This window comes from Arachis hypogaea, chromosome 17, assembly GCF_003086295.3.
Source record: "Arachis hypogaea cultivar Tifrunner chromosome 17, arahy.Tifrunner.gnm2.J5K5, whole genome shotgun sequence".
NCBI lineage: Eukaryota > Viridiplantae > Streptophyta > Magnoliopsida > Fabales > Fabaceae > Arachis > Arachis hypogaea.
Genome location: NC_092052.1, coordinates 8,967,617 through 8,981,861, shown reverse-complemented (window position 1 = coordinate 8,981,861; position 14,245 = coordinate 8,967,617). Strand labels below are relative to the sequence as shown.

The following is a 14,245-nucleotide window of genomic DNA, read 5'->3' as shown; positions in this document are numbered from 1 at the left end:
TATAATTCAAGGACTAACCAGTCACTATACCACCAGCTCAATTTATTTATTTTAAAATAAAATAAATAATATATATATAGTGCTAATTTATTGAACTAGATATACAAGGTTTATAATTAGGAATTATATATGGTTAACTCTCAGTATGAGGAAGAAATTCATTGAAAGAGAGAATATATATTTAGTTTTATGTTTGTAGAATAAATATTTAATTTTTTCTATGACTGATTGCTCACGTGCGAGTTCTTAAATGTGTTTGACTTTTCTTAATTAATCGACTCTTGTGATTCCATTACCGTCATGCATGTGGTTCTTGCTTCTTAAATTGGCACTCTTTTATTTTGTTTACACTTCACAGTTCACACTCTTCTTCAAGAAATTAAATTTAATAATGTGCATATTATATATATATATATATATATATATATATATATATATATATATATATATATATATTATTTGATATAACCTTATTAATTAAATAAACAAGTGTTTAAATCATAAAATCAACAAGATTAATAATATAGAATATCAAATTCAAAAGAATATGCACCTTGCTTGCAGAATATATATATCTAAGATTATTATGAGTGAATACAATTTAGATTACATCCTTTACAAGTTAGCATGTTCCGGGAGAGAATTTTTGGAACATCAACAACTTTAATCTAATTTTTCAGGTTTAATTACTCTGATGGTCCCTATAATTTTGTGAAATTTTCAATTAGATTCTTATACTTTTTTTTTTTAACGGAGTCTTTGCACTAAATTTTTTTTTTCAATTAGGTCTCTCAGTAGTATTTAGCTTAATTTTATAAGGACCTAACTAAAAAAAATTGGTGCAAGAACCTAAATAAAAAAAAATGTAGGAACCTAATTAAAAAAAATTTAGTGCAAGGACTAAATTAAAAGAAAAAAAAGTACAAAGACCTAATTAAAAATTTTGCAAAACTATAGAAACTAACAAGAGTAATTAAACTAATTTTTTAAATACATTTAAATTTATTAAATTTTAAACATAGAAATCACTATTGAGTATATATCCTTTTCATTAAAAAATTATTAAAAAAACTATTTCAATATGATTTTAAACATCTAAAAAAACTTGATGATATACTTAACCGTACCAGAGTATAAAAATATATATAATGTTATTTGAACATATCTTTTGTAACTATCTTAATATGTATTTTATTTGTTTATTGTTTTTTTTTATTACTAATGCTACACGTAAGTTCAATTTATTATTTTTTATCAATAATTAAATAATAATATTTTAAAATATTAACTAAAAATATAATACTATCTGTTAAAAAAGATATTGGATTGCTCGCTAAAAATGTTGACTAATATAAATTAAAATTATGGATCTTTAAATTTTTCTCTTAAAAAATATTATCTATTTCAATGAGAAAAATATACGAACTCTTAAAAATAGCAAAATAAAATAAAAATTTCGAATAAGATCCTAATTAATTTAGTAATAATTGTCAGGTACAATAATTCATCTTGCTATTCCTGATTATGAAATGAGTAATTGCTCTTAGGAACTTTTAAGGCAGATGAAAAGGACTATTAATATTATTATGTGTCATTGCAAAAAGATTGGACACCTTCCAAGATAAGTTGCAAATCTTTAGCAGACAATGAATTTTGTTGCGTAGTTGATAGTTGAGAGATAGAGGTGTTCTGATATAGGACATTCCACCCAAATTTTCATTACAGAAAATCATTTGATGAGGACATTAATTATTTAAGAATCGACACACCACAGTTACTTATTATTAGTTTCAAAAACTCTAATTTTCATTTTAGTTTGCTTAAACTAAAATAAGAACTTTTTTTAAAGCTACATTTATTCTTTTGACAAACAGCGTTATTCTAATTGAAAAAGCAATTTTATTAAATTCTGGCAAGCATGTAACCAATAAAACAAAAATGAGTAATTCTATCTCATTGGATGAAATCTCACACCATTGAAAATATCATTAATGACTATTTGATGGCTACAAATCACAAAAATTGTTAGCCCCTAACACTCCTCCTCATTGTGTTTGTCATAAATGATATTTTTTATTACTTTAATTTGTTACCAATACTTCTTTACTTCAAATATTTGATCGATGGCATTTTTTTATGAACAAGACTCAACACCATAGAGGTGGAGTAAGGTAGGTTTGGATTCAACAGAAATCACATCCTAATAAATAATATATAATTTGACACTTGTTCTCCTTTATTACTTTTTCACTGTAATAATTAAGGGTTACTTTATATATAGTGAATATATATTGCCCTAGTATAAGTCAAATAAAATGAAATTCAATTAAAAAAAATGAAATATGAAAAATAAAAAAAAAAGAAGAGAAAAGTTTCTATATGAATATATAAATGAGATATATTTCTATGTACAAATTAAATTGCAATAATGGATAGTTGAAGTTCATTCATTTTTTTCTTTTACAACATTTTCTAAAAAAATATTTATTCTATGACACATCCCCTTTCCCCCCAAAAAAAAAATTTAAGAAGTCAATATTTTTTAGCTAATACTAATTAATTTTTTGAATTATTTTTTTACTTTAAATTATAGATGCTAATTAAATTTTAATCCTAAACTCTATATTCTCAAAATGAAAAAAATAAGAGTTGAAAAATAATTTTACAATAAAAATTAATTAATATTAACTTTTTAAAAATTATTTCTCTATACTTATTAAAAAAATTCAGCAATTAGGCTCTCCAAAAATTTATTATAAATAGAGCATAGGCCGACATTCCAATATAGTAGTATTATAGTAGATATGAACAATAATGTTTATTTTTCTTGAAATTAATTTTTGTCTTTGTTTTATTTTAGTTAGGATTTTGAGGAGTGTTGGTGTCAAAGTGGGTGGTGAAAGAGAGGAAAAAGGGAGAAAGAAGGAGTGTAATTGGAGGTGTGGCATTAAACTTCGTAAAAGGGGATGCTTAGACTCTAAGAAATTAAAATGCTACCATCTCTCTTTTTGTTTGACCCGTATTTTTAGCCTTATAAATCGCACCCTTGTCTTCTTTCAATTCTTCTCCTCAAACCTAACTCTTAAGACTCTCTTCTCTAATACTACTTAGCTACTCCCTCCTCCTCCTCCTTTATGAGACTGCACTAAACCCTAGAATCCACCACCAGCATATATATTTCAAAACAATAATACTAAAAAAACAAAAAAATATTCAAAATTTATTTTATGTAATATTTATTAAGTATTATAATAATTTATAAATATTAAATAAGACTAATTAATTCTAACTATTTTTTATTAATTTTTTTGTTATCAAATATTTTCGATTTCAAAACTGCTTCAGTTTACGGGTTGGCCAATTTGCCAATTTGGATTCTTAGTTATTATTAATTCTCTCTTAATTTGTGTTTCTATTGGGCCTTTAGGCCTCCTTTTCATAAAAAAAAAAAATTCAACAGTTGATTGCAATATAATAATTATTTCCATCTTTTTTAAAATATGAAACAAACATTCGTTTCAAGATACAAATATATATTGAAAGGGTCAATTTGATGGTCAAAATATTGCCTAAATATTAATGTGTTTGTTTTAACAATTTTGTTTTGGGGGGTCTAGGACTATTCATCATTTATATATGACCAAACAATAATTTTTCATTTTTTTATTTTTTTTTAAGGTAGAAACTCAGATGCAGTCGATTTCACGTGAAGTTGATACTTGAGAGTTATTAGATGAAAATTCAGTCAAATCATCTAACGGCTCTAAATATCAACTTCACGTAAAGTCGATTTCACTTGAGTTTTCACTTTTTTTTTTAATTTGATTCAATTTCTAAAATATTTGTTCACTACAAGACAAATATATATGTAGCCTTAACTTGAATTTGCTAGAAATTTAACGTATGTTATTTTTCATAAATTGCAACGGATCATTTTTCCAGCAAAAATAGAACAGCCAATGGTGAAAAAGTGTAGAATTTATATTTAGTCATTAAAATTAGTTTAGTGATGGAGTATTTAAGAAGAACTACTATTCAAAATTAAATACATATATAACAGTTCTACTTAATAATTTCATAGATAAGAATCAGGTCTTTTTTAAATAAAAAAAATTATCATTTTTCAGTTCGTTTTATTAAATGTAAAGTTTTTTCGTTTTCTTTTTTTGTTTATTAAGATATTTTGTTGACATATATATACTTGTACCATAAAGTTACACATATTGATACGAGAAATATTAAGGACTAATACTTTTATCAATATTAGTTAATATTTTAAACTAATATTTTATTTTTATATTATTAAAATTTAAAATTTAATATTTAACATTTAAAATTTAGAACTTGGTCAATACCGTATTCTTTAAATATTATGTATAAAAATATTTTTATTAATTAAATAATAACCAAAAAATAATAAATTTTATTACTCATATAATATTACTCGTTAATTAGATATTTCGCTAGTATACATACGATCAACAAATTATGTGTATTTTAGCATGATAAACTCCTTCAATAAGCAATGAAACTAGTGAAACTTACATCCAAATTATAAGGTATTGCAACTAGCAACTTGGAAATTATTTTAGCAATCAGCAAATTAAAGTCCCACACCATATGTACTGTTATTTTGAGCGTATTCAGTAAACGCACAATGACATATTCTTAAATTTAATTTTTTTTAAAGATTCAGCAACATAATCTTAAATAATTTTAAATTTTTAAATAATTTAAATTAGACATTTTATCAAACCAAAAATTTATAGAATGTTTTTCTAAATTTTTTGTATGGTATCCTATTTTATATATAATATGTAGATAGAATAACTTCCTCTCACATAAAATAAGATAATCTTAAACTAATAAATAATATATTCATTATTTTTTTAATTTTATTTTTTCTTTCAACTATCTCATTATATTCAGGAGAATATAATGAGCTACCTCATACACTATATTATATTTAATTTTTACAAAATTCATTAAAATGACTAGATTTATATTCACCATTTCTATCAATTCTTAGACTTTTAATCTTTTTACCAAAGTAATTTTCTACTTTAATTTTATACTTAACAAACATATCGTATATTTCATCCATAGTTCGTAACAGATACAACTTTGTATATCTAGAACAATCATAAAAAAAATATAAAACTTTTTTTTTTTACTTCAAATAAGAATATGTTATCAAATCATCTAAATTACTATGCACAAATTCAAACCATTCACATAACTTATTTAAAAAATCTTTTAGTTATTTTATTTTAACACATACATCATGTAACACCCTCACTATCAGAAATCACGCTTCCGGCTGCGCCACTCTAATAGTAAGAAGTATTACGACTACTTTACATACTAAATATTAAAATAAGAGCCTGTGACTCGACATTGTATCGCTGATTTCTTTGAAAACCAGAGGTAAATACTTTATCTTAAGAAAAAATACAAGCAGACATAAATTCATTTACAAGACTCCTTACATAATAACTCATAATATAATATAGAAATAAAACATACAACTCCTATCCCTCTTACAAACTTGTAATAATAAAAACGATGGAAGAAAATAATCTAATTAATACAACATATAAACCAAACGCGGTATAACTCTTCATAATGCTTCATCCGGTTTCTGAAAAGATAAAGTTGTAGGGGGTGAGAACCTAACCACAGGGTCTCACCACGAAGTTTCAAAGTTGTCATAAGAAGATATTTAATAAGAAAAATTGTTTTCAAACTCAGTGATTATCGTTGCCTTATGAATCTTTTAAAACCTATAGGAAATTATTCAAAACTTTTTCAAAGAAACAATGTTTAATCTTTCAGAAATCCAAAACCTTGCCTTTCTTATAAGAAAATCTCAATCAAAAATCAACCACGCAATCAAACAACACAGTCATTAATTCAGCACCAAAGTTCACACACAAATGTAGCACGCCAGGACAAATACAGGCAAGACAGACAAGAAAAGCACAAGTAGGTAGCAATTATAGCAAATAGTTCAAGTAGCAGTTAAGAACAGTTTAGCAATTAGGCAAACCAAAACAAGTTCAAACCCAAGCAAAGCATACAAATGCATATGATGCATGCCTGTCCTATGGCTGATGAGGCTCATCTGTCGATTATCCAGCCAACCCAACAAGTCTGAATTGTCCTTAGACTGTCCCCCGACGTTCATCCCCAAGAGTCTATGCATAGCTTTTTCTCAAATAATCAATATTGCTCAATGGGGGTAACATTCCCGGGAATTTATATAGTGCCCAGTCACACTTACGTCGTAGGGTCAACAGAGTATTGAGTTTTCAACCTGGTACACGTGGTGGCAAGCCACGGCACTTAATCCAGGGAACCTCGTATCTCAGATATTTCAAATTCATAAGCCATATGAATAATTCAAAGATCATATCTCAACATTCTCAACATTCTTAACATCATAATCATTCATCAATCCAAATCTCATTTTCAAATTCATTCAAAAACCATATTTCAGAGAAAATTCTCAATCATCCTTCTTTCCATTCCGTTTACTAACAATTCCCAATCCAAAACATAACTCTTCCTTTGATAAATGAGGTAGTTTTAAATCATATAATACTTAAACCTTTTTAAAATAACTACTTTCAATGAAACCCCTAATCTTATAAAATTTTGGCAGCATCTGCATCTCCTCTAAAACTCGGATACTGCCACCCTTTTCAGGTCCCATCCAGACATTTCTCAAACCATTTCCAAATCTCAATCACTTTCCAAAATTCAACCAATTCCAGTATCAAATTATTTTCAAACCAGACCAATTCCAATAATAAAACTCTTTTTAAAATCAAACCAGCTCAGGTATTAAATCATTTATAAAATCAGACCGACTCAAAATCAAACCGCTTTAACTCTAAACCAAGGAAAACCACTTCTCATAATAGTCAAGTAAATAACTTTTCAAACCCATTTTCTTATCAACAACCATACATTACTCAAGCAATCAAACAACCAATAATCTAGTCCAACAAACCATCACATCCACAAGACAAATATAATCACAGAAATATATTTCTTTGCATCAATATCTATTTATCACAAGTCTGTAATGTAAAATATATTTTAAAGAAAACCCTACCTCAATTATTCACAATCCGCATAATTAAACGCGTTGAATCCCCTTTTTTTGTTAATTTCAGTAACAGCAGCAACTCTAATAGCTCGTTAGTACCATTAACACTGTCACCTATGATAATTCCATTAGCAAACAGGGAAGGCAGAACAGTGGTGTTAAACAGAAACATAGATTTTCCTTACTCAGAATAGAAAAAGACTAAGAAACCAAAATGGAAGCAGAGTAAGGGTTGAGGAGTTACATATTTAGAAATAACAGAATTGGGATTGAAACTAGAAAAGGGCAGTGCTGATTTGAAGACAAGAACAGAGGAGGCTGTGGTGGATCCTTCTGATGGCAGCTTGGACGGCGGCAGAGAGACTCACGGTGACCGTATAACCTGGCACAGACAACCTCAGCAACAACTCTCACGGTAAAGGTAAACTTAACGGATAAAGAAACTGAAGCAGGGTTAGGACTTACCAACAGAGGATTCAGAGAGGCGGCGGTTTCTGGCAGCAGAGGCGGCGGTGGGGCAGCCGCAACTCCGGTGACGCTCCGACGGGGTGCTTACACCGAAAGCAGAGGCAACCACCAGCCACGGCGCCAACTAGGGACGGCCTTGCGTGACGGTGCACAGTCCGACAATGGCTCGGCAGTGGCGAGGAGTGGTGACGGCATGAACGGCGATGAAGGTGGCTGGCTTCAACGACGGCGATTTCCCTCAGCGGCGGTTTAGACGAGGACGGCGCCGGAGATCTCCCTCTCACACGTCTCTCTTCTCATCGACAGAATAGCTCCCTCACTCTTGCTTTCTCTCCTTCCTCGACGGCGGTTCGGGGACAGATCGGCGGCAGGCTAGATGCGGCGAGATGGCGACGTAGCGGGACACGAGCGGCGGGCTCCAGGCCGGCGGTGGCAGCTCGCGAGGACGACAACGACGAGGCGGCGGTGGCGGGACCCAGTGGCACCGGCGCAACCTTCCTCTTCTCTTTTTCCCTCCCAGTTCTCTCTTTCTCTCCGCCATCCCTTTTCCCTCTCTTTTTCTTTCCTTTACTGCTGCTGCGGTGTCTTAGGGTGAATTAGAAAAAAAAAAGGAAAGTTGCTGCTGCTGTGTATTGGGTTAGGTTAGGAAGGAAGAAAGGCAAATGGCGGCTAATTTAGGGGAATTAGGGTTAGGGTTGTGTTGTGGGGATTTAGGGTTTAGGTAGAATATTGATTAAAAACTAAACTTAATCCAATAATAATATCTATAAAAATACTATTTAATTATCAATTTAAAATCTATTTTCAAATAATTACTCCAATTCAATAATTAGAGATAATAAAAATCAATTTCCTTTATAATCATGAAATAAAGTTAAAAACCTAATTATTTGACCTAAAACATATAAAATTCTTATTATTTTTTAATTACTAAAGTTTTAAATCATAAATAAAAAATTGCTTAACTTATATATAAAATCTCTTAAAATATAATCTTAATTAAATATAATAAATCATAAACAAATTTATTATTTAATTTTATAAAAATTCAGGATCTTACACATCACATTTATCTAAATATACATAATATTAATATGTCCAAGTCTACTATACTAAATAAGTAAATATCAAGAGAATCAAAATATAAACTAAATTTGTTCCTTTATTTTTAGTATTATTATCAATAACATTCAAAACAAATCAACCATCATTTTGGTAAATTTTTTTTTTATATAAGCATCAGTTTTAGGCAACATAACAATATTTTATTATCTTAACCTTAACGTTGTTAAAAAAGTGGACTGACACAAAATAGTGTTTGATGGTCAGAATATATATTACACCAGACAATACAAGTGTTTTCTCATATATTATTTTTATTGATACCTTATATTTATCAAAAATAGGAACCTTGTTAGAATCTCTTAGGTAAACAATTTTATTCTCATTATTTACGAGAGTAAACTCGAAAAATAATTCTTTCTTAGCACAAATATATGTTTTGTGGCAATAGAGTTCACAACCCAATTTTTGGAGTTCTTCACTAAATAGCATTCGAAAATTATTATCACTATAATTTTGTCATTTTTATAATTTATTATATTTGTGATTGTCGTCTTTCCTCTCCCACTTCCACTACTATTGCTTCCGCCTTTTTTATTGTTATTATTTTTCATTCTACAAGTTGATACAAAATATCTAAATCTGCCACAAATAAAACAAGTATTTAACTTTTTTGGGATGAAATTCATATTTCTTGAAATGAGGTTTAATCACTGTATTATAAAATTTATTTCCATGATTCAAATGATTTTTGAGTACATTTTTTACAATATTGAGTTTGGCATACACTTTTTTGTTATATTGTTCATCTGCCATAGTTTTATTTTTATCCTCTATTTTAATATGCACTATAATCTTTTATAAATTTATAATTTTTCTCTTTTACATAAAACTCAATTTATAATCTTTTTCATGAATCCGGCAATCTATCAACAAAAGTTTGAGATATAAATTTTTCGAGTAGAACATCTCATTCTTTAGAAAGTTCATCTACATAAAGCTTAGTAAAGTCATTAATAAGTTGAGAAAAAAAATTTATGCTCTATTATTTATATATTAAAATTATGAACTAAATTTTTTCTTATCTTTTTTTTCATAAATATATTTTTATACTAATGCATCCTAAATAATTTTAACATGAGCATAATAATAATAAATATCATATAAATCATTATTTAATTCTCTTAAAATTGTATATCTACATAATTTATCTTTTATTTTCTAATAGTTCAAAATTTGATAATAATTTTTGATATTTTTATTCGACTTAGAATTAAGTAAGACGGAATTAATTTTAAAAAAATTCAATATTTTTATAATTTTATTTTGTCAATCGTTTAAAATTAATTTTCTCAAAATGATCAACTTTTAAAATATGGGAATAACTTTTGCAACGGCTAAATATTATGTTTTATAATAATAAAAAATTATAATAATAAATTTTTAAAATTATTAAGAAAAAAATTTTAAAAATAATATTTTAACTATTTTAAATATAAATAAAATTTTGTAGACAAATAAATCATAAAGAATACTAAAACGAGTTTTTAGCGATCGTGCACCGTGTATTTTTGTAAGAGACTAGAAGAGAGAATGTGAATGAGAGATTAATTGTAGTGTGTTGTGTGTGTCACCTTATTTGTTACTTCATTTTATAGAAACCGTGCAATCAATAATGCTACCAATAATGTTCACAAGATTAAGCCTTTTAAGGTTATTTTTCACCGCTAATTTTTCAACGTGCGTGCAATTGGAGTCCAATTGTTTATTTACCCAATTAGTAAAGCAGATGTCCAAGAACAACTAAGCGCAAATCATGTATGATGAGAGTTCATTAATATCTTCCGTTTCTTTTGGCATATCCCTGTTCGGATTAATATATAAAAACTTAAGGTTTTATAATCTTTTTCTATATATGTGAGACTAAGTTCAAAACACAGCAGCTGTCGCATGCAAACTCATTGGCCATATTGTACATATGTAACTCATTGACCAGCTTGATAATGTGCATGTTTTATGTTGTAAGTCTATTGAGTTTGTTTTTTATTTGTTTATTGGTTGTGAGTTTACTTGGCAGGTGTAGTGTGTGTGGCTTTTTATTTTTGGAAAGTTATGGACCATACCAGATACACTGAAGCAACACTTTGAGAGTTGAACGCATGTTTTACAAAAAAAGATTGAGCAAAAGAGGTGGTTGATTGAATTATTTGTTGTAATCTGGACAATTTAGCCCTTAATTTTCATATTTTTTACTAAATCAATTTTTAATAACAATGGATGTGAATGGATGTGAATGTTGCATATGAAAAAATTAATTTTAATGTGATTGTTTATTTGATGTCAGCTCAAGGCAGCATTATGAGCAATCTTGCTCAAAAACTTAAGAACAAAGAAGAACCACAAAAACATAAAAGAAGAGAGAATATACAAAATAAAAAAAGATAACTAGCATTTGAGAATGAGAAGTGTTAAGGGTTAATAGATTTTGTGATTTGTAATTATTAATTAATTATTATTAATATTTTTAATAGTATAAAATTATATTTAATAGTGTGAAATTACTCATTTTTTTTGATAATTAAGTATTAATCAAATTTTAATAAAAGTATTAGCTCTCTAAACTTTCTCTTTAAAAATATGTAAAATTCAAGTTAGAGCACAAGAATGAGAGAGCTATATGTATGGGCTGAAAATATAAGGGTTATGAATTATCCAACTAAACAGGAGAAGCACCAACAATTAGAGTGCAATCTTAACAAACATAGTTAACTAAATAATAATCATAATGACTAACATACTCTTAGACACTCTGCTCATGGAGAATTATACTCTAAGTTTTGATATTACGTTATGATATTATTTTCTTTAAAAAATTATATTAATAGAAAGATGCACATAAATAGTTATATTTTTAACATATTTTTTTTACTTTTTAACAGAATTTCTTCCTTTTTGATTTGTCTGCCCCAAAAAAGGATTCTAAAGCATTACATATATAATTAACATTGATCATCATGAGATATGAAATCAATAATGAATGACACATTCAAGGCCACACACAATTTATTACATGTAAATATTTGTGGACAATATGATTATATAATCTCTAAAACGAAGTTTATAATTACCTTCACATATAACATTACATTTGGCACATGACTTAAAATTGCATTATCATTATTCTTCAATTAATGCTCCTCCGAAAAAGATAGCAGCCTCTAATAAATCCCTTTGAACCTTTATGTTTGGAGAAAGATCCATCATCTTCATCATTGTTAGATCTTGAGTACTCCGAGAAAGAGAGGCTTCCTTGATCTTTGATGGAACATGAGGAATTAGAAGGATACACTAATGACCATGATGATGATGATGAAGATGATGATGAGGATGATGATGATGATGATCGGGATGATGATGGTGATGACAAAGATGATGATGATGATGTTAACATATGTGTCTTCTTCTTGGACTTTTCCACAAACCTTATTGGGAAAATACATGAGAACATGTTATGTGCTTTTGATAAACTACTATTTCTTCTTATTATTCTTCTTCTATTGTGATTGGAGTTAGAATAATAAGAAGGTGGTGGTGTAAGAGGTGGCAACAATGATGTTTGAGACAAAGGGTGTTTTGGAGTACCAGGTTGTTCTTCCCATACAAAAGGAACAGCAGCAACCGAAGATTCACCATAATAGAAGACTCTTGAAGAAGAATTAGCCATGGAAGTTTCCTTTGACATTAACCTTGAAAAGAACTTGTCATCTTGTTTTATTCTAAATGACTTTTCAACACTATTACCATCACTCACCATTTTGTGTAATAGTATATATTGTTGAATGGAAAGTGATGAAGCTAAGATTTGTATGTTTTATGCCTAAGATCTGAAAATGGAGGCTTCGGAGAAAAAGAAGGCTTATGGGGGGTTATGGTCTCATGTGTTTGAATTGATGTCTTTTGTCTACTAGACCTTGGGCAATGTCTTATGGCTTCATGTACTTGATTCTTTATCTCTTAATAAAAACAGAGAAATTTAAATATAATAATGGCATGTTCTCTATATTAATTAATTTATTAACTATGCTATACTATATGTATAAAAAAAAATCAATCATCATATATAATATATATCAAAATATAAAACATATATTAAAAATATGTAATATATATTTAAACATAAATATATAGTAGACTTAAATTTTTATAATTAATTAGTTCTTATTAAAGAATTGGTATCCTCACATGGCAATTGGTTTATGCCTAGATTTAATAGTGGAGGGTCTGTTTGATCAATTTAATAATGGGAATTATATTGGAGAGTATTAATTTAATGTAAAAAATAATATCTTTTATTTTCTTGATCCTTCAAAGAAGGGATGTAAAATAGTTTTTTTAATAAAATAATATTATAATAATTAATTTGATTTAGCTAATTTGTACTCTAAAGACTCAAGTTAAAGTAATTAGTAATAGAAAATTTTAAATATTTTACTTTAATAAATGTACAATAAATACATTGAAAATTTAAATTTTGTATCGTTTTCTATAAAAACTTTTTTAATTTATAATTTTATCATGTGCCCTAAGGACACATGTTAACTAAACCCTAATTAATTATCATTTCTAATATATGTTCACACTTTTGATATAAAATACATTTTCAATTTAATAAATGCATTCAGTAATATATTTAATATTTAGATTTTATTAAAAATACCTCTTAAGAATATTTGAAAAAAGATTTTAATAAAAATATAATATTTTTAAGTTTTTATACATTGAAAATCTATTGGAAGAGCTTAATATTTCTATTTTCGTTCCATTAATTCAATATCTCTAAGATATTGATTAGTATATTCTTAATTACTCATTACTAATTAGTACTGCTAAGGAATTATTTTCTTCATATGCGCATTAATTCAAGCTGATAAAGGTTTAATAATTAATAATCAGGAAGCTGAGAAGATGTTTGATCAATTTAATAAGAATTTAGCTAATATGTATGTATTTTTACGGTATATGATAAAATTATAAATTAAGAAAATTTTTATAAAAAATATGTAAAAATTAAATTCTCAAATATATTTATTGTATATTTATTAAAATAAAATATTTAAAATTTTTTATTATTAATAAAGGTTTAGTTAACATGTATGTATTTTTAGAACATATGATAAAATTGTAAATTAAAAAGTCTTTATAAAAACTGATGTAAAAAATAAATTCTCAATGTATTTATTGTGAATTTATTAAAATAAAATATTTAAAATTTTTATTATTAACAATCTTAACTTATGTAGAATACAGGTTAGCTAAATCCATTTAATAATCGGAATTGTTTTGAATGGATCCCATTTAATTACGGAGAAATTTAATGCCTGAAATCTAGTGGTTGATAAACAATTAAGTACGAAATGGGATGGATAGAAGGGTTAGCTGCTCAATTTAATTTTGGAAGCGTATGGAGGGGGGACATTGATGGTTCAGTGTGGTGGCTCGTCTATAAATAAATCATTGATGAATTAATTAATGGTGACCAAAACAGTTGAGGGGAAAAAAAGGAATTTGGTTACGCGTGTAACACCGTAATAAATGAAGACA

General features: G+C 27.5%; 1 protein-coding gene across 1 annotated transcript; it reads right to left on the bottom strand.

The window, feature by feature from the left end:
• Positions 1 to 11,662: 11,662 nt before the first annotated feature.
• Positions 11,663 to 12,614, bottom strand: LOC112762405 (uncharacterized). Its single transcript, XM_072223822.1, has one exon. It carries the CDS (start codon positions 12,456 to 12,458, stop codon positions 11,829 to 11,831), a length of 630 nt encoding a protein of 209 aa, XP_072079923.1. The 5' UTR covers positions 12,459 to 12,614; the 3' UTR covers positions 11,663 to 11,828.
• Positions 12,615 to 14,245: the final 1,631 nt, after the last annotated feature.

Excerpts from the sequence above, each read along its gene's own strand:
- LOC112762405 (XM_072223822.1), bottom strand. The coding sequence starts at position 12,458 with ATGGTGAGTGATGGTAATAGTGTTGAAAAGTCATTTAGAATAAAACAA.